This window comes from Mytilus californianus, unplaced genomic scaffold (genome assembly GCF_021869535.1).
Source record: "Mytilus californianus isolate M0D057914Y unplaced genomic scaffold, xbMytCali1.0.p SCAF_18, whole genome shotgun sequence".
NCBI lineage: Eukaryota > Metazoa > Mollusca > Bivalvia > Mytilida > Mytilidae > Mytilus > Mytilus californianus.
Window position 1 is genome coordinate 5356294 of NW_026262666.1, and position 22417 is coordinate 5378710.

Consider the following 22417-nt stretch of genomic DNA (forward strand, 5'->3'; position numbering starts at 1 on the left):
AATTTCTGAACAACACAGTTGGAAGAATTTTGTGTAAGATTAAAGATGAACCCTTTAACATTATTTGTGCTGCCCCATTTTTAAGATAAAAATAATACATATTTTTGTAAAATGTGTTCAGTTACAAATGCAATTACTGTGGATTCATTATTATTCGTTGGATATTAATTTTCGTGGGTTTCGTGGGTAAAGGTGAACCACGAATTCAAATGTTCAACGAATAATGTATTGCCAATAGGCTTTGTATACAGAGATTGACAAACCACGAAATCAAATATCCACGAATATGCAAGTTTTCAGTCATCCACGAAAATTGATTCCCACGAAAATAAATGAATCCACAGTAGTTCTTTGTAAAAGTGATTGTTCATAAACTTTTATATTATTTTACAGATTTCAGTCTGTAAATCAATATCTAAATAACTTGACCATGTCTTTACAGTGACAGATAATAAGTGTAAAAGATTATTGCAATACTAAGCTAGCTGATTTTCTAATATTGAGGGCTAAAAAATACAGATAAATGAAAACTTTCTGTTAAAGTTTCAATCCAGTTTTATATGAAGGATTTGTCATTCTATTTCCAATCTCTAATTCTGCTTATGATGATAAACATTAAATACAAAGAAAAAGCAGTGGAAAAAGTGTGCACCCTGCTTAAAAAAAAGATGGCAGAAGTCACAAATCTTTAATCTTTGCACACCTCCCAAGTTATGTTACACAAGACCTATCAGTGTAAAAAGTAAAAGAAAGATTGTAATTTTGTGGAAACCATAAGTAAAGACTTTAGAGATGATTTATAAGAATTACACCAAAGAAGCTAAAAATGATGGCCAAGGTATAAAGGATTGTTCAGTCTTGTTGGTAATAATCTGCAAAAAGCATGCATTTGAATATGTTTTGATATAGATGTATTTAGCATGAATTAAATCTTAAATACAGGTAGTTTTTTTTTAGATATTTTAATGTAATGTTGAATACACAGCAGTTGTCATCTTTTTATATTTTGCGGAAATATCTTGACATATGACATAAACTAATCTTGTTTCATTTTGTTTACCAGATCCGTACGTGAAAATTGCTTTGTATCAGGGAAACAAGCGTCTAAAGAAAAAGAAAACTACCATAAAGAAATGTACTTTGAATCCCTACTTCAATGAATCATTCACTTTCGAGGTTCCATTTGAACAGATACAGGTACATTCACACCTTGTGACCTTTTGACCTTCTAATTATTTCACATTTGCCTCCCAGGTTTAATTTTTTCTTGCCATTGCAAAAAAGGCAAGATATTGGTGTTATACAAGCATGTGTGTTTATTTTTCTATTTATATTGTTATTTTTGTATTGTTTTTCTTGTCAGATCCATATGTAAAACTTAGTTTGATGCTAAGCGGGAAGCGTGTAAAAAAGAAGAAAACCACGATAAAGAAGTTCACGTTGAATCCATACTATAACGAGTCTTTCACATTTGAAGTTCCTTTTGAACAAGTTCAGGTATCAGTCGTAGTGAAGCTGCACTGTAGAACATAGCTCCCTGTGACAACTAACACATATATTCTATGTTGTCATAGTAACAAACATCTGCTAATCTTCTTTCATCTTTGCAGCAAATTATCAGCAACTTCAAAATTTATAAAATGCTAAAACAAATGAGAAAACAGCAGTAGTGTAGGAATTATAAATACATTTATTAGCGTTCTTTTATTAGCATAAATTATTTGAAGACACTTGATTTATAAAAATATAGGAATTATTTATTATTTATATAGTTAATTATAATACAAATGATTTATTAAAGTTCCTTTGATCTTTATTTTAATTCTTTAATGTTATTACTATTTTTTTTTCTCTTTTCATTTTTTTAATTATATACTGCTAAATTTAATAGATTAACATAATTTTTTTTTTTTTTTTTTTTTTGTCAAATGAGGATATTTATTGCTTTCTGTTTTTGGTTCCAAAATATTTTTGTTTATTTTTTGTGGAAGAAGATGGCAGAATTGTTTAATGGCATCTAACAATATAATATCTCAACTGTTTGCTGTCTTTGTTGTTCAAGCTTAAATAGCATTACTAGTAGTTGGAATGTCAAATATTATAACAGTCAGTGATTCTCAATTTAATTACATTCCTTTTCAATCTGATTGCCTCCCTTTAAAGTAATGGATTGTCTCCCATACACGAAACTAGTTTATAGGTTTGTTTCAGATTAGATCCAAATATTGAATGACAATAAAATTGCACGCTCCCTTTTAGTGTGTTTTTCACCCATATGCTATATATGACTTATCTCCCTTTTATTGACAAATTTTTCAGTTTAGTTTTCTTGCACTTTTTGAAAATTGTGTAAATGCAGAAAATATTTTTTTTTTTATAATGCACAGAAGCTAGTATTGTTCAACACTATTTTAGTTCAATCATTAACTGGCACTTCAATAAATAGTTTTGAGTGAACACTTGTTTTGTTCAACAATGCACATCAGGTCCTTGGAATCATTTCATAGTAAATGCCATCTGGGACTAATACATTTATCTATTAGTCCCTGCTGCCATGACCAAAATAATTTAAACCTTCATTTCTGAATTAGTATTAAATTCTTCTATGTGAACAGAGCCTTTCCAAAAATATTATATTTAGATTCGGGTGGAATTAAAGGTACTTTTATTGAATTTTCATGGGCAGTTTGATGCTTTTCAAAATCTTCATGCTAACAAGGAAAAAAATTAGCCTGAAACTTTCCAAATTATGTCTATTTCCTGAAAAACTGCCTCAAAATAGTTTGGTTTTTTATCTCCAAAATTAATCAAACATAATTTCTTCACTTCATATGTAGCATCTTACCAAATTTAAGTATTGTTTTCTTGTCTTTCAATTCAGTATCTCCTCTCTGATTAAATTTTCTATTTAATTATGTTTACTTTTGAATTCTTTCAAATCAAATTATACCATTTGATTCTAAGGACAATTGACATGACAAATATCTGTCACTGAACTGTTTTTATGGTGGACTGTCTCAAAGTGTAGCATTCTATTTTTTAGAACAAATATAATTTCATTTGGTTTTTACCACCTACTTATTCCTGGCACATGGGCATGTGAAAAAAATATGCACTGGCCATTCAGTGTTTAAAATTATATTGGTCTCCAAAAACTTCATAGTGAGAGATGAAAATGACAATCCAAATTTAATCATATTTAATTGGAAAAAAAGCTGCAACTTTGAGGTGGTCTCTTACTGTACATATTAAATTGTGTTGTAAGAATGTTTATTATCAGTAAACACAAGGTGTTTTAGTAAAAAAAAAATCACTCTGGCTGGTTTTGGGTGATTCACTGTGAATCAGGGAGATTGCTGGTGAATTGAGATTATCACTCAGATTTATGACTTTAACATAACTGTTACCTATTACATCTTAAAAGAGATATTTAAGAGTGAATCTTCCACAATACCTAGCATTCACAGTGAAATTCACCTGAAAGAGGGATTTTTAATTTAATCACCTTGTGGGTACTTTAGAATGGTAAGTATGCATGAACTAGTTCTTGTTAGGTCTATCATTATGAGATTAATTATAAAGTACAAGCATTTTCATTCAATAATCAGTAGTTTGTTTTGTGTTATACTGACTCCATTTTGACTTTGAATACAACAGGGACCTGGTGTCATTTTTTGAATTTCAGAAAAGTGTTAAGGTGGTACATAACATTACAGGGAGATAATTCTGTAAAAATCAGCTGAACGTTTTAGTCACATTCTATTGTTAAGGAAATATTAAGCTTCTCAATGACCAAAATTAGTATTTGTCAAACTGCTATATATTTAATGAAAATTTTCCGATAAAGTATGTGGTTCAAGATTTTTGAAAATTTTATATTTTTTTCAAGGGTCAAAGTAAATATTTTGTAAAAATTTTATGAACATTAAATGAGCCAAATTAAGTCTAGTCAGGGTGATTGGTACCACCTTAATGAGTGTGTTGTGTCTGTTGTATATAGAGCTATTGAAAACAAGAAATATGGGGTATAGATTCACACATGTAGTCCCTACGACACTTGACAAAACCCATAGAAAGAAATAGGACTCTTACTTCTGTTTTTCATCTGGAAGTTAGAGGGTGATGTAAAACACACAGCAAAATCTTACACTTTAAAGTTCAAGATTGCTGCTTTAAACGAAAGTCTATGATAGATGTTGATACTGTGGTTTCATTCATTTTTGCTGGTACCAATTCTTGTGGATTGAGGAATAAAATGCTTGTGTGAATATTTGGTTTCCTGGCTTTGCCAAAGTCTCCAAACAAGCAAAATTTGCACATAGTGGAATATGTAAATTTTGGTTCACCTATACACATGAAATCCACGAAAAATTTGTTTCCCAGAAGTAATAATGATCAACAGTATTGTCAAGAATAATACTTTCCTATGCATTGCTTGACTGGGGTTATCTTTCTTTGGTCAGAATTTTCCATTCTTGGACTATCCAGCATCGAGTAAATGTATTAATATAACTGAAAAGTGTTGATATTTTACATGAAAATTGACAGTGTATACGTAAATATAATAATTTATAGAAATAAAATCATGCATTTTTGCCTAATTTCTAGTGGCAATGTTTCAAACCTGAATTAAACAGAATATAAATAAGACAAATTTTTCAAAGTGTGTCAAACAAAATGGGTCATCTATTGACCCATTAAAAAGTTATTGTAAGTGATTGTTAATGTGGGAGTGATTGTTAATGTGGGGGAGAGCATTGAACTGAGACCCCCTGCAAAGGCAAGCAGGTTTTATGTCTCTATTCTCACCATGAAAATAGCAAAATTCCTCATGTAAAGTTAATATACAAGCCATAAACTAATATTATTGCAATATAGTTACATACTATATTTAAAAACATTCACAAAAACATCTACATAAGAAAATGCCTGTACCAAGTCAGGAATATGACAGTTGTTATCCATAATTGTTTGATGTGTTTGAGCTTTTGAATTTGCCATTTACTTAGGGACTTTCTGTTTAGAATTTTCCTCGGCGTTTGGTATTTTTGTAATTTTACTTTTCACAATCTGAAAGTTTACAGCATTAATTCATGAAATGTGAAAAAAAAATAGAAAAATATCAATGTCTGTAGTATATTTATATAGAAAATTAAAATGAATTTGTAAGAATAACAGAGCCAGCAAAAAACAATCATCTATTTAGATCATATTTGAATTAAGCAGTATTATTGTTTCAAGATTGCTTTTTGATGAGATGTAATTTTTTTTATTTTTTTTCATTTATACAACACTCAATCAATTATAGACGAATTTTATCTGTTCTTTTTGACTGATTAATCTATTTGGGTGCCATTAAAAGGGGCCAATTGTGTGTAGTAGAGCTTTCTTGGAATAGAAATCAGCAAAATAATTCTAACTTTTATTCATTTCCAGAAAGTATCCTTGATAGTTACTGTCGTAGATTATGACAGAATAGGAACATCTGAGCCAATTGGACGTGTTAACCTAGGTTGCAACTCAAGTGGAACAGAGTTGCGTCACTGGAGTGACATGCTTGCCAACCCAAGGCGACCTATTGCCCAGTGGCACACACTACAGGAAGTACCAGAGAAAAATTAAGGGGAGATAACTTTAGTAGGATCTGTAGAACTTCTTGTGCAATCAACAGAAAATCCATGTATTTATTGTTATTCATATAAATTCATAAAACTCACTGTAAATTTTACGTGTTTTTTCACACATTGTAGTAAGGTTCAAAGTTCATAGGCAGATCTGATATAGGTCACTTTTGTGAAGTAGTGTTCATTTTTGGTGTAAAGAAGTTCACATTGAAATGTTGATTTGTAAAAAATGTTACATGATTATAAAGTATTAAAAAAGTCATTGTTGAAAACTTGTCTATAGAGTTTTTTGAGAAACGTATACCAAAATTTCTCCTAATTTGATTTCCTTTGTGAAGTAGTAGATTTTTTTTAATATGAAATATTGTAAAAATCATATTTAAAATACTGTCACAAATATATTTCAAAATTATTTGAATATGATGTTATTATGTATTTAACGAACTTGTTAACTTGTTTTATTTGTGTTGTTGAAATAATAGATACAAAAAAGAATTGAAAAAAGAAATACAATTAAATATTTTTTCTATTTCAAATTTTGTTTCCCCAATGTTTTTCATAATAAGGCTAAACTTGAATATCAGATAATCTTCACATCAGAGCATAATGATGAAGGATTTTAATGTAATACAAAATTGTTATTTTATTGTTTATTTAAAATACTTAATGTTACTGATAGAATGTGAGTAAAACACAAAATAGACCTGGTTATTTTAAATCAAACTGGTTTCCCAGGGACCAGATGAAAAGATTGACAAAAAGTCTAATCTGATTAGCCAGTTAAGAAAAGTAAGGTCACTATTCTAATTTGAGAAAATATATATATATATATACTGGTTAAAATAAACCAAGTGCAACACATTAGGATGTTAGCTGGACTAGCATTTATTAGCTTCATTCATTAATATTTTTATTGAAATATTTGTACTGTATTTGCTATATTAATTTTCCTCTTTGCAAAAAACTTTGAATCACTATTCCTTCAATCAGATTAGACATATATATCACCATCTCTGATAGGCTGAACAATGGAATACATAACATAGAAAGTGTATCACCAATTCTGATTGGTTGATCAAAATGAATACATAATTTGGCAAAATATATTACCATTTCTGATTGGCTAAGCACAGCCAATAGATGAAGTGGAAAATTTATAAGATTATGAACACTAAGATTACTGATATGTTTATAGGTATGATTGACTACATCAGCACAACAAAATAATTTAGCAAATATGGTATCTTTATGATAAATAAAAACTTTGTAAGAAAAAGATCAGCTGATATTGATGAACACTGAATGTTCTTTCTCTTAGTTTTGGATAATAATCAGCAACAAATTAAATTTATCTGTAAATAGATATTGGCTTGTTAGTTGGAGTAAGAAGTTTGAGTACTATAGCGGTGATTTTGTTCTGTGATAGAGTTAAGTTTTCTTTGCTGTCATTCATTTTCTGTACATTTAAGACAAAAGGGAAAAAGATTTATACATAGGATTTTTCAAAGTGATCAAGGAATTGATTCTGTGAAGCTTGCACATTCAATTATTTATAAAATCACTCAAATGTGACCCTCATATTTTTATTTGAGGAGTGATTCCATTCGCTGTTTCCTGAAAACTTTAAATCTGTTTGAATATAAATACATTAGTTCCAGGATGAGGTTATAAATGCTGTTAAGTTTTTAAGTCAAGATTTTACCATTCACCAAATTCATATCTCCCTGAGCCCAGACGAGGTATGATACTAAATGATTATTTTTTGTTTTTTCTTGAAGCTGGTAAGGATACTAAAGATTTGATAAAAGTATATGGAAATAATGTTGAATTATTTTAAATTTCACTTGTAAATACAAATTATTCTCTAAAATATAATGAAAGTTTGTTGTAACATTATGTAAAAAGAAGATGATTTTGTGTTGTGAACAGTAGTATACAAATGTAAAATCTTTTTATTTGTAGCGTCTTACCCAAAAAAAATTTCCTTAGGCCATTTATAATTTTTTTGTTCCTTTTGCTATTTATAGCTTGAATGAAGTCATTGTCATGACCCATCTGGGGCCTCAAGTTAATGTTATAATATATGGAGTTCATGAGGTTCTAGTTCACACTGACAACCATTTTTAAAATTTGTCTGAAATGACAGGTAAAAAAAGTTTTGTTTTTTTCATATACATAGTTGAATAGCTAAATTGTTCATGAAGATAAGCAGCATTGATTTTTCCAATGTATTGATATTCAATCTAATCCAGCTGGAATTTCTTTGCATTTAAGGGCATCACAATCAACGTTTACTGTGTAGATTGCAGATACAAGAAATAGTTATTGTAACAAATTATTTACAAATGGCCACACATGGATAAATTTGAGTTATTCTCAGGGTTGGGGAAGGGAGACAACTCTTTCATAGTATACTGAGTTGAGAATTATGGGAATTATTGTCTTAATTCCATGGTTGTATGGGACCAGTGTTTTGTTTATTTATAGAAATTGTTTGTTTATTTACATAAGAACTATGGAAACAGTATTTTGATGATATTTTTTTTTCACAGAAAAGGGTTTGTCCATCAAGTTCTGTCAGTCTGTATGTTTATATTTTTTTTCTTCAATATTTTGTTTGATAGAAAAAAGAATGCAAATGTTCTTACATCTAATTTCAAAATTTAAGCAGAATTTTCAAATGTTCAAAATCTATTTTTAACATATATACCAAATTTTTATTAAATTTTAACATGTTTATGGACGAATGGATGGACAAATTTAACATCTGGTAATGTCAAGGTTAGATAAAGGTTTCACTGTCTCTGACCTTGACAGTAGATTGATGTACATTGTCAAGGTTAAACTATAAAGGTCACACATAGTTATCATTCCACTATATTACTGTAGAAACTTTTTCTCTTTTGGTGAATAAATCTGTCTTGTCTTTTATCTTGTGTTTGTTTTTATACGACCGCAAAAAATTTTTGCAGTCGTATATTGGTATGACGTTGGTGTCGTCGTCGTCTGGCGTCGTCCGAAGACACATTGGTTTTCGCACTCTAACTTTAGTTTAAGTGAATGGATCTCTATGAAATTTTACCATAAGGTTCAATACCACAAAAGGAAGGTTGGGATTGATTTTGGGGGTTATGGTACCAACAGTTAAGGAATTAGGGGCCATAAAGGGGCCAAAAATAAGCATTTTTGTAACTTCCAGACATAACTTGTGTGTTAGTGTATAGATCTCTCTTACATTGTACCACAAGGTTCCATATCACACAGGGAATGCTGGGATTAATTTTGGGGGTAATTGCCTCAAAATATTAGGAATTAGGGGCAAAAAAAGGGGCAAAAAACAAGCATTTTTTTAATTTCATGACAATAACTTGTGTGTAAGTGTATGGATCTTTCTGAAATTGTACTACAAGGTTCCATATCACAAAGGGAAAGCTGGAATTGAGTTTTGGGGGTAATTGCCCAAAACGTTTAGGAATATGGGGCCAAAAAGGGGCCAAAAATAAGCATGTTTCTAGTTTCCAGACAATAACTTGTGTTCAGGTGTATGGATCTCTCTGAAATTGTACCACAAGGTTCCATATCACACAGGAAATGCTGGGATTGATTTTGGGGGTAATTGCCTCAAAATATTAGGAATTAGGGGCCCAAAAAGGGGCAAAAAACAAGCATTTTTCTAGTTTCAAGATAATAACTTGTGTGTAGGTGTATGGATCTTTCTGAAATTGTACTACAAGGTTCCATATCACAAAGGGAAAGCTGGAATTGAGTTTGGGGGTAATTGCCCAAAACGTTTAGGAATAAGGGGCCAAAAATAAGCATTTTTCTAGTTTCCAGACAATAACTTGTGTTCAAGTGTATGGATCTCTCTGAAATTGTACTGCAAGGTACCATACCACAAAGGGAAGGCTGGGATTGAGTTTGGGGGTGATCAATCATAAGGGGGTTCAAAAAATTTGGGGGGGGGGATTTTTTTTTTTTTCCTTTTTTTTCTTTTTTTCCTTTTTTTTTTCTTTTAAAATTTTCCATTTTAAGTTGGTTATTTCTGTTTTATATTTAAAAGCAAATAATAATGATATGGTAGGAGATACACACCAAACAGGATGTGTATATTATTATAAAATAAGTATTGTTCAATAGCAAGAAATTTTCAATTGCACAGTATTGCACAATAGCAAGAAATCTTCAATTGCACAGTATTGCGCAATAGCAAGAAATCTTCAATTGCACAGTATTGTGCAATAGCAAGAAATATCCAATAGCACAATATTGCGCAATAGCAAGAAATTGTCAATTGTACAGTATTGCGCAATAGCAAGAAATATTCAATTGCACAGTATTGTGCAAAAGAAGATACTTCGTATAAATTGCTTATTTCTTGACCAATTACAATGGGGTTTTATTCTTGAATTCTTGGGGTTCTTTATTATGCTGATTCTAACCGTGTATTAAGTTTTTGGATTTTGGGCCCCGTTTTTAAATTGGTCCACTTTGAGGTCCAAAGGGTCCAAAATTAAACTTTATTTGATTTCATCAAAAATTGAATTATTGGGGTTCTTTGATATGCCGAATCTAACCGTGTATTTAGATTCTTAATTTTTGGTTCTGTTTTCAAATTGGTCTACATTAAGGTCCAAAGGGTCCAAAATTAAACTTGGTTTGATTTTAACAAAAATTGAATTCTTAGGGTTCTTTGATATTCTGAATCTAAACATGTATTTAGATTTTTGATTATGGGCCCAGTTTTCAAGTTGGTCCAAATCGGGGTCCAAAATTAAACTTTGTTTGATTTCAACAAAAATTGAATATATGGGGTTCTTTGATATGCTGAATCTAACCATGTATTTAGATTTTTGATTTTTGGGCCCCATTATCAACTTTGTCCACATTGAGGTCAAAAGGGTCCAAAATTAAACTTTGTTTGATTTCATCAAAAATTGAATTCTTGGGGTTCTTTGATATGCTGAATCTAACCATGTATTTAGATTTGGGATATTGGACCATAATAGTTGAATGTCCAATTTAAAATTTTTAAGTTCTTAGACCACATTCATTCTGTGTCAGAAACCTATGCTGTGTCAAATATTTAATCACAATCCAAATTTAGAGCTGTATCAAGCTTGAATGTTGTGTCCATACTTGCCCCAACTGTTCAGGGTTCGACCTCTGCGGTCGTATCAAGCTGCGCCCTGCGGAGCATTTTATTATTTTTCAAATGCCTCAAACTAAACTGCCCTCAGTTCAAAAAGAAAATAGGGTTACCATAGGTCTCACAGATATCTGGTTAGTTTATTGCATAAATTTTTTCTTCTTCTTCTTAGAGTTCCACAATATTAGACTAACTAACTAGTGGTGCACTACATGGATAAAGCCAGAGGATTCTGAATATCTGGCAAAAATTTAAAAACGAGGAGCGAACATCCTTAAATGTTGAGTTGGTAAAAATGATTGTAGTGAGCAGAACAAGCAAATTTCATTATGGATCAGATTGGTTTGTTAGGAACTTTCAACCATGTTTGATAAAAAGGTCACATGAAAATATCTTTTAATTTCTTTGAAACTTATACAGATTGAAAAATTGGGAATTTCATATCATAGCAGAATGTAGCTAAAACTGTTCTATTATGAAAAGTTACACAAGGCACTCAGTTTCCATTTTTGGTCCATTTGGAAATTTTCTATTTCTAGGTATTTTGATAGAGGCTATCGGGAGTGGATGCAAATAAAGTCATCATAAATACAACGATTGAAATTTTGTACGCCAGACGGGCGTTTCTTTACAGAAGACTCATCAGTGATGCTTGAATGAAAGAAGTTAAAAGGCCAAATAATGTACTTAGTTGAAAAACCCAAAATTCCTAAAAGTTTTGCCAATAGAAAATCTTTAGTATTTTGGAAATCCAAAGTTTTGTAAACAGTTTATTTATAATCATGACCATATCAATCATAATTCATGTCACCACAGAAGTACTGACTACTGGGCTTGTGATACCCTCGGGAAGAAAAACTCCACCAGCAGTGGCAAGGTACACATCATATTTGGATCCTAATGTTAACCCTTTCAGCAAAATTTAATGCATATTTAAACAAAACAAACCAAAAAATACCATATAACAATTATAGACCAGGACTCAGTTTTTCAACCAGTTTAACTGCTGGTTAAAATCATAAAGTAATGATATATTGCATTTTACCCAAGATTAGATATGATTAAATATTGAGCAACTTGGGCCAGCAATAAAACAGTTTAGCATTTATCCAAATCATGGACCTTTAAAGTTAATTCAAAAAACCTTACTACACATCTACATATGAAAGTAAACAATCCTACTAACTCCTTAAACTTTGTGTATTTCAAAGTCAATGATATTTTCATGTTAATACACCATACCAAATACATGTATAAACTAGATCTTTCAAAGTCCTATTGCTTACAGCATAAACCTTTAACAATGTTAAAAAGGGTGAGGAGGGTTAATTCAGAGACATAAAAAGTGTACAAAACTGTCCTTTTAAAAAGTTCAATGAAATTAATGCATGTTCATATCATACTGTTTGTCTTTTAAGTTAAAGAGTGTCTTCGTTTTAAGTGCTTTTGATTTAATTTTTGTGTACTGCAGTGTTTTTACAACCTCAACAAAAGTTGTGCTTTGCAGTTAAATATGTTACAAAAGTTTCTTATCTCCCTTTTCACAGCAACTTTGACAGAAATCCATTACCCAATGTTACCAGATTACTGGGCCCGAGGAATGGACTTCTGCATACATGTACCTTGCCACAAATAAACCCTTTTAAACAGTTAAATATTTAATGAATATACAAGTGATAAACATTTTCTCCATGAACTTGGAGAAAATGAAGCGCATACTTTTGGATATGTGGTACAAAGAACTAAATCAGCAATTTAACAGCTGCATGGTAAAAAAAAATTATTATCAAAAATGAATACAGATCTTGATGTGTATGAATTATACAGGTAAAAGTGGAAAATTTATTAGATTATGAACACTCAGATTGCTATCGAAATGATTGGCTACATCAGCACCACAAAATAATATGGAAAATAATACGCAAAGTTAAAATTGTTGTGTTTTGACACAGATTTAGTGACCATACAAGTTAAGAAGGGAAAAGTAGAATTGATGTATGACGAAATTGTTAAATCCGATTCGCAGTTTAGTTAATTACTCATTGTCGAAAAGCCATGGGAACACTGAACAAGTGTTCTTCATCATCTACATGAAAACATGGTGAATGCGGCGATGTCTAATCAAATCTAAAATTTTGAATTTTCCTGGATACATTAATTGGGTTTTTTCTTCAATAATTTAAATAATGTCTTCGTATAATATAAGCATTACTGTATCCAGGAGAACTACGTAACACATTTATCTGTTGGTCCCTGATTGTACTGAACATGCATGAAATAGTTGCCAATGGACGTTACGCAAACAACATCAATCAAATTTTGGTCCCAGCTATAGTTATACGATAGTGATTTCATCTGGGACATAATATAAATAGTCCCAGATTTCATCAAAGGACCATGTTTTGATACAATGTGTTGATACAATATAATCATCACCGTATTTATCCGTTTCTTCATGTTTCTGCATGTTTGTTGGAAGCGGGGGCGGATGTCTTGAATTAGAGTTGTTCCAATGTTTGTTAGGGTTTTTTTTTCGTGTTCCCTTTTAAAATAAACTTACTTGCCTTGCCTCTGATTCTCATACGGTTGTACTCAGTCTGCTCTTGAAACTAATAATTCAAGTGTAAGAATTGACCACTTTCACTATAATTTGTATATGGCATGCAATCATAGCGATCACTTATCCTTTGAATCAGCCCATGTGTCATGCGTGTGTACCGGAGAGCACTATTTTCATTTCTAAATTACCATTGTACAGCTGGAGTTCTAGACTGTGGCTCCGGTCACAATTATCATTGCTACCTTTCCACTAAGAGAGGTAAATATAAGTACTCTACTGACTAGTCCACCTAATGGACGGTGTTATATATCTACTTGGTCAAGGGAAGCCGCCGGTAATTTCTCTACTTCAAGAGTCACAAAGTATAACATATTTACAATATCCTGGTTAATTCTCTAAATCTTTTTTTTAACCACCATATGGTCGCTTTTTTCAGTTAGGGCTTATTGTAACTGGAGACTTTTATTTTCCTCCCCGTGAAAATTGGCACCGTGCACGGTTTCAGCCATGGTTCGAACCGCCGGATTGGACCTGAGTAAGCCACCACTCTACCAACCCGAGCTGAGCAAACGGAGGCGGTGAGGAAGCAACGCTCCACGTGTTTATATATTTCTAATCTTACAATAATTGAGTATTGGAGTTTCAGGTGATGAAATATGTTTACCTTAATTTACTGCTAACCGTATGTATAAACTGAGAGTAGTCTCGGGTATAAATCTTTGTACAATTGTGAAGGGCGTACAATTTCCTTTTACATGAAACCGTCCTAATTTAAGGTTTCAGTCTTTGGTAAATTTAGTTTTATCGTAGAAAACAACTTAACCTAAATACCTTTTAATAAAAGAGAGAATGGAAATAACAAATTTGGTGCGTTCCGGCGAAGTGCTTTTTGGATTAACCCCGTTCCGGCGAAGTGCTTTTTGGATTAACCCCGTTCCGGCGAAGTGCTTTTTGGATTAACCCCGTTCCGGCGAAGTGCTTTTTGGATTAACCCCGTTCCGGCGAAGCGCTTTTTGGATTAAACCGTTTACCAGGAACGCTCAAACCCAACAATATGAAGCGAAGGATGTATACTGAATACTAAGGACCTATATATATGACCACAACGGACCTATAAACTGGCAACAACCAACCAAGTTAACCACCCGTGGTAGTTGGAACATAACTTTCTAACTCATTTCTAAATCTATCATTTTATCGTTACCTTTTATTTTATTAGTAAATTTTGTTTTGGCAATGAATCGATTGAAAGAAACCTTTTGAAATTAAAAAAAAACCGAATAAACTGTACTGTATGTTGACATCTGTCTGTTAGTTATTTGTGTTGATTTGCTGTCCCAATGAGAATTTGACGTACACCCCCAAATCCCAAATCTCCTGTATTCTTAGTTTCAAGCAGATGGTTCTTTTCTCTTTAAATATGCTCCTATATCGCTGAATATAATTCAAATAAAAACGGAAATTTCCAAACACTAAGACTACTAGATCGACACAAATAAAGTTTGTCAATGCCTCCTATCAATTTTAACCGCCTCGGCAGTCTTGTGGTAGGCGTGCTTGCCTCGAATGCGGGATGTCTTGGGTTCGTTCCCTGTGCGGGTTAAACCAAACAGTTCAAGTGAAAATTGGGCATATGCTGCTTCTCCGCTAAGCATACGTCAATTATGAGAAAGAGCAAAGACTTGTCGGCTTTGGGTCAGAATAATCTGTCCAGGAAGGGTGACATGTCTTCTTGTGAACTGTTAATTTGTCAACTAGCACATTAAAAATCCGACTCAGCGTGTAGGTCTAGTTAAAAAATATGTCTATATTAATATCACATTATAATGTTTTCGTCCTGAATATGCATTTAATTTGCCCCAGGACGTTCAGCAGCCATCCATCTATCTATTTTATTATTTCCCTAATTACTTAAATGGAGTTTTGATTATAATAACTTTCACTTTGAACGGATTTCTTTTTCAAAATTTAAACACCGTCGATGTCACTTTTCTCTGTGACTTTCTTTTACTTACATATATACGTACGTATACTAATTCAAATTCGAATCAAAGAAACCGGAAGAAAGTAAATGAATACCCCGCTTCCGATCCACGAGTACATCTTCCTCTACATTCATTTTTTTATAAATTTGCTGCTATTTCTGATTCACTTAGGAAGCGGGTGGTTCTATAAACGATTACCTACCCAGAAAACGAGGCGAACATGTGACTGAGGTCATTTTACGGTTAGTTTAAGTTACGGTCAAGTTAGGATGTCAATACAGCGTGAACTTTTTGTGACAATATAATAGCAAAACAAGAAAAGATGTAAAATGAGAAAACGAATTTGAGTTTTTGAGAAAGATAGACAACGTCATTGGAAGAAGAAAAAAGGACGGTCGGACAAACAACAGTGTACAAAACACTAAGCACAACTAAAGACAGGAAACCCAACGAATTCCAGAGATGAACTTAAGTGTTTCGAAAGGGTAAGTACATCCTGCGAGGAGGCTTAGCTATATAGTGGCTCCCAACCTGCTACGCTTTACAAAGTGTTAAAAAAAAATAATTTATTTTCATAGTATTTCTCAAGTGTCATTGTCACTCAGTCTGTTTTGTCGATAGTCAAAAACAAAACTGCAACCATGGTAACTTCCAATTGCTTGAACTTTAACGTAGCCGTGGTCAGCCAATGAAATCACGTCATACGGGTCATATAGCTGTGTATATTCCAGAGACGGAATCAGTCCATGCTGCTCACCATAGTCTAATTCAAAATAGTATCCATTTACGTGGTCCTGGTGTTGCTTGCCGTCCCGATCTGGCCAATCGACCTAAAATATAACACGAAAACAATTAATATAATGTAAATTTTTAAAAGTTAATAACAGTGCTTCGGTATTACAAGTGGTAGAATGTACGTCCTCGGGATATCAATCCATGAGCATCGTTTAAGATTGAACACAATTTATTGAACTTGTAATAACAAGGGCTCCGCAGTTCAATTGGAGACCGGAGCTCGCCTATCGGCTGAAGCGGGAGTCCAATTAGTGTTTGTCAGAGCCCTCAAACATTGTTCAAAGGGCCCGGAGACCGAATAAGGATAAAGCTCGGAGCCAAACGATAAAATATGGATAATACCCGTGTTATACCCGAAATTTTGATATTTGGCATATTTAATTACTATATTCTAAAGCATATGATACTGCTTTTAAGCTCTCCTAGTATCACGCCATCATATACACTCAAGATCAAACAGATGGGAAGCAAATATACCGGAAACACTATTTTGTTAGAACCATACCACACGTATAGAACAAAAGATCAATGGTCGATGTCTTAGCCCCAATTGTCTATGGTCAACTTTGTCGTATAGACTAATCTGATTTCACCCATTAAAAAGTAAAATCACAAAAATACTGAACTCCGAGGAAAATTCAAAAAGGAAAGTCCCTAATCAAATGGCAAAATCAAAAGCTCAAACACATCAAAGGAATGGATAACAACTGTCATATTACTGACTTGGTACAGGCATTTTCTTATGTAGAAAATGGTGGATTAAACCTGGTTTTATAGCTAGCTAAACCTCTCACTTGTATGACAGTCATTAATTTATCGTACTATATATTTCTTATTTCTTCTAAAAAGTTTGACCATATATTTGCAATCTAGTAAGTTCTTTTCAGAGGGCGCGAATTCAGGCGGGAGCGTGGCATTTTTAGCATAAAAAAACGTAAAAATATGTCCGTATCTATTTAGATCAATAAATAAAGATTTTTATCTTATTGTTTAAAGACCCTAAGGTATAGCTATGAAGGACAGATAATACCTGAAAACCTTGTGTTTCACCCTCAAGATTGTACCCGATCACCACTACAGATCTGTTAGCAGACGAATGGAAAGAGCAGTTGCTTATGATTGGTCGACCAGAATCTGTTGATATCTCCTCAACTAATGGGGCCGTTTGGCTCTTTGTGGTACATGTAAACTCTGGATCGTAAGCAAACGCCATAACTTTCTGCACTGCTGCACCAGTAGCAGACAGGGAACGATCAATTCTAGATTTACTGGTTCTGTCGATAGGATCAGAATTACCAGACGCCTTAGTATCTACTGGAAGACAAACATCGTCAATCAAGTCTTCTTCTGCTTCCAATAACAGCCACAGATCAGATGTATTCTTGTTATGATTCCTGTAGCTTCTTAGACCTTGAAATAGCTGTGAAAATAAAGATGTAAAATTGTATATGAGTTACGTTTCACTTCTTCATTTTGTTGTTCCATTCACATAAAACGTTAAAATAATTCATACAAAATGATTGTTTGTTGTTTGGCTTTACCGTCCAATTTTTCATTGAAATCGCATGAACCGATCGGGAATATATGACTGTTTTAACCATTTGAAGCCCACAAAAGGAAAGGATATGGCATTATGATTTACCTCATATTCGTTACATTTAAAAACAATATTGTTTTTAAGATGCAGCACACATCAAACAAAATTGTTCATAAATAAAACAAACAATCTTAGTTAAAAAAAACCAGCAGCTACATGTTACAATACTTATAAACGACTCATAAATATCTAGAGAAAAGGAATGGGGAAGGGTTGATTATTAAAAAAAAACATAGAAATCTAACCCCGCCTTATGTTACGTTTTCATTTAAGGAATCTTGTCGGCTTTTGACGAAGTCTATTATCTTCATGTTTTTTTCACTGTATACGAAATTTCGTGTACATTACAAAACTTTGGTAGTCTCAGTTAGGTTCACTTTTTACTGGAGCTTGGTATAATGCTAAGATGGAATGTACACTTTTCTATTTATATCGAAGTCCATATTTTGATAATGTTATGAAGATCATATTTTGATAATGTTATGAAGACCATGTTTTAATAATGTCATGGAGAACATATTTATAATGTTATGAAGACCATATTTTGATAATGTTATGAAGACCATATTTTGATAATATTAAGCAGACCATATTTTGATAATGTGATGCAGACCATATCTTTATAATGTTATAAAGACAATATTTTCATAATGTTAAGAAAACAATATTTTCATAAAGTTATGGTCTTACTTCTTGTACGCTTCCGGTGAATACTTCGCCGAATGTCGCATTTGGACTTATCGTTAGATGACGTCGTTGTAAGATTTGCATAAGTTTTGGATCCGAAGCGTTTATTGGTTGATTTACCTGCGTCGGCCAATATAACCCACCTCGACCATATCCTCGGCCTTCGTGTACAGCGATGAAGTCGATATTTGCGGATTTTCGGTCAGAAAATTTTGAAAATCCTTGCACATGGTCTGCAACAGTCTTGTTTTGAGTAAGGCGACTTAGATCTATGTTCGCCGAGACGAGAATCTTCTTCCCAAAGTCATGAACGGTACTGGCAATTAACTTATAAAACTGAATCAAAGATAATTCGATTTCACTGAGAAGTATTTCATCACGGGAATAATAACCGAGTATTGTTTTGTACATAGACGGAGAATATCTGGTTTTATGGTCTTCTAAAACACGTTCTGTCCAAGCTAGGTATGCTGGTATGAGATTAAATACTGAAATGGATGTCTTCTGCGGTTTGGCAGGAAGTCCTAATAAAACTAAGATGTTCCGACTGGCAGCACTTTTGAGTAATACTTCATGTGGATCCCCTCCTGAAAACACTGACAGCAATACTATAACCTTACTGCCTGTTGGGAAAGAACAGTTGCCACTGTGAAATAAACACAAAGAACACTTAAGCCATGGAGCATTAATTAGAAATTAAATTGATATTCAGTTCATAAGAAAAAAAGAACACATGGATGTTTAATACCTGTCATTTTAAGTTTATTTTGAAATTTTGGTATAAAAAATAAAGACGCAAACCATGTTGATGATATATTTTTAGAATATTCTTCTCTTGCAAACCTGGATATAAGATAGATATATTTTTAGAATATTCTTCTCTTGCAAACCAGGAAATAAGATAGATATGTTTAGAATATTCTTCTCTTGCAAACCTGAAAATAAGATAGATATATGTTTAGAATATTCTTCTCTTGCAAACCTGGAAATAAGATAGATATATGTTTAGAATATTCTTCTCTTGCAAACCTAGAAATAAGATAGATATATGTTTAGAATATTCTTCTCTTGCAAACCTGGATATAAGGTACTAGTAGATATATTTTTAGAATATTATTCTCTTGCAAACCTGGAAATATGATAGATATATGTTTAGAATATTCTTCTCTTGCAAACCTGGAAATAAGATAGATATATGTTTAGAATATTCTTCTCTTGCAAACCTGGATATAAGATAGATATATGTTTAAAATATTCTTCTCTTGCAAACCTGGAAATAAGATAGATATATGTTTAGAATATTCTTCTCTTGCAAACCTGGATATAAGGTACTAGTAGATATATTTTTAGAATATTATTCTCTTGCAAACCTGGATATAAGATAGATATATTTTTAGAATATTCTTCTCTTGCAAACCTGGATATAAGATAGATATATTTTTAGAATATTCTTCTCTTGCAACCCTGGAAATAAGATAGATATATGTTTAGAATATTCTTCTCTTGCAAACCTGGAAATAAGATAGATATATGTTTAGAATATTCTTCTCTTGCAACCCTGGAAATAATATAGATATATGTTTAGAATATTTTTCTCTTGCAAACCTGGATATAAGATAGATAAATTTTATAGAATATTCTTCTCTTGCAAACCAGGAAATAAGATAGATATGTTTAGAATATTCTTCTCTTGCAGACCTGAAAATAAGATAGATATATGTTTAGAATATTCTTCTCTTGCAAACCTGGAAATATGATAGATATATGTTTAGAATATTCTTCTCTTGCAAACCTGGAAATAAGATAGATATATGTTTAGAATATTCTTCTCTTGCAAACCTGGATATAAGGTAGATATATGTTTAGAATATTCTTCTCTTGCAAACCTGGATATAAGATAGATATATGTTTAGAATATTCTTCTCTTGCAAACCTGGATATAAGGTAGATATATGTTTAGAATATTCTTCTCTTGCAAACCTGGATATAAGATAGATATATGTTTAGAATATTCTTCTCTTGCAAACCTGGAAATAAGATAGATATATGTTTAGAATATTCTTCTCTTGCAAACCTGGATATAAGGTACTAGTAGATATATTTTTAGAATATTATTCTCTTGCAAACCTGGATATAAGATAGATATATTTTTAGAATATTCTTCTCTTGCAAACCTGGATATAAGATAGATATATTTTTAGAATATTCTTCTCTTGCAACCCTGGAAATACGATAGATATATGTTTAGAATATTCTTCTCTTGCAAACCTGGAAATACGATAGATATATTTTTGAGATATATTCTTAAGCTTCTACTGAAATCTTTGAAATAAGATAGTAAGATATATTTTTAAATTATTTTTTTATTGAAAACCTGGAAATAAGATTGAGATTTTATGTTAAACGGACAATGCGTACCTTACTGGAAGTACAGGTAGAACTATTCTGTAATATAGTTTGTTAGTTGCACTGTTCAGACGCTTGTCATATTCAGGACAACTGAGAATGGACGTGCCGTAGTTTTCGTCGTTACTGTAGGTTACAACGGCAGTGACGTTTAATCCTTTTCCAGTCAAATCTTTTGTAGCAGTGTCATAACAACTAGACTCTCCGAACAAAGACCCACACGAAGCATAATCCGGGTCGTTGTCAAGGCTAAATTTTGTCCGAACTTCCAAAGCAGGTGCTCGGAAAATAACGGTATCCCCACCTACATTCTTAAATCGATCGAGAGTTTCATTCCATTCGACATCAGAATATCTGTTACGAAAAACGGCTGCAGTAATTGGATAGACAGGACCGAATGGAGAAGATTCAACATGGCCGATGATTATAAGAACCTCTATCCATATAAGTAACATATTTTGTAATACCGGTACTTAGATAAGACAGATATAACAGGTCTACCTTATAATTAGATAATACATACATTTATCATATGTCTGTTACTTGGGACAATTTTCAGGTTCAGTCAAGGTTGTCAACATTTTTATGACTAATTGGGAGTTTCAAGTTATCTTCATCGTCGCAAACCACGGTTCCTTCTAATGTGAATGTATTATATGATTTTGCCTCTTGAAGAATAAAAAATAATTAATTAATGCATCTTCATCAACTTTATCGTTATCCGTCATCATATGGCTCGGCGAAGCTATATTTTATCACTGCAGTGAGTGATATACAATATTTCTCCACTCGAGACGGTAAAATTTTCTAAATTTAAACCGCGAGTCTTGCCGAGCGTTTTAAATATTTTAAAAGTTTAACTGACAACTTTTACTATTTTTTGCTTGTTTGTCTATTATTTTGAAAACTATTTAAAAAAGATAGACACTTTAAGTTGCAAAGATGATCAGTAAAACAAGATCTACAAATAAGTCACATGGCCGAAATCGTCAGTCGATTCCTGATTGGAGCTATTGTTCTTTAATGCAAATTATGTTTTCCCTTTTTTTTTGTTTTTTGGGCAAAAGCCAAGGAAGATGGAGAGAATTTGTAAGCAGAAAAAATGATCAGATCAACAAAAAAGAGATTTTTGTCATGATTTCTATGCAAGTCTAAAATGTTGGAGAGTGTCCATTATTGAAAATGTACATAGACCTAGGTGAGAGACACAGGATTTTTTAGACGGTCTCTAGTTTTTTTCCCGATATTTATTTGTGGGGTTTCCCTCGTCAAACGAAGGACATCTCAAGGACATGGTATTAGGGTAATCAGGGCGAAGTGATTACTGTAACAAGAAGTGCTGAAATCCAGGTTGTAAATATCAAAGTTACTTGGTCAAGACTTGGTCCAAGTCAACTTATGACATGATCAAAGCTTTTCATCAAAACACTTGGGTAAAGGAAAACTTTGACCAGGATTGGATAGTTCCATTCCAAGTCCATCCAAGTTTCAAGAAAAATAGGATGAGATTCTATTCCATCCAAGTCAGTCAAAGTTTTTGATCAAAGATTTCTTTAACGGTTGTCACTATAAAAAAAAACATAAAAAAATGACTAAGAAAAATTGTACAAGAAAACT

General features: G+C 32.4%; 2 protein-coding genes across 6 annotated transcripts in view; one reads left to right on the forward strand and one right to left on the reverse strand.

Moving 5' to 3' along the window:
* Positions 1–8555, forward strand: part of LOC127726604 (synaptotagmin-1-like) — a 75098-nt gene extending 66543 nt beyond the window's left edge. For 4 of the 5 annotated variants that reach the window (XM_052234024.1, XM_052234021.1, XM_052234023.1 and 1 more), the window contains 2 exons: positions 1064–1197; positions 5437–8555. In XM_052234024.1, coding sequence (XP_052089984.1) covers positions 1064–1197; positions 5437–5622 — 320 coding nt within the window. In that variant the 3' untranslated portion in view covers positions 5623–8555. Of the gene's footprint in view, positions 1–1063; positions 1198–1363; positions 1498–5436 lie in introns of all 5 variants that reach the window. The other variant, XM_052234022.1, reaches the window with a different exon arrangement.
* Positions 8556–15872: 7317 nt separating this feature from the next.
* Positions 15873–21381, reverse strand: LOC127726791 (uncharacterized). Its single transcript, XM_052234247.1, has 5 exons — positions 21344–21381; positions 20328–20421; positions 18398–19063; positions 17141–17530; positions 15873–16145 (listed from the first exon to the last, which is right to left on the reverse strand). The coding sequence occupies exons 1-5, from the start codon at positions 21379–21381 to the stop codon at positions 15900–15902; spliced, it is 1434 nt and encodes a 477-aa protein (XP_052090207.1). The 3' UTR covers positions 15873–15899.
* Positions 21382–22417: the final 1036 nt, after the last annotated feature.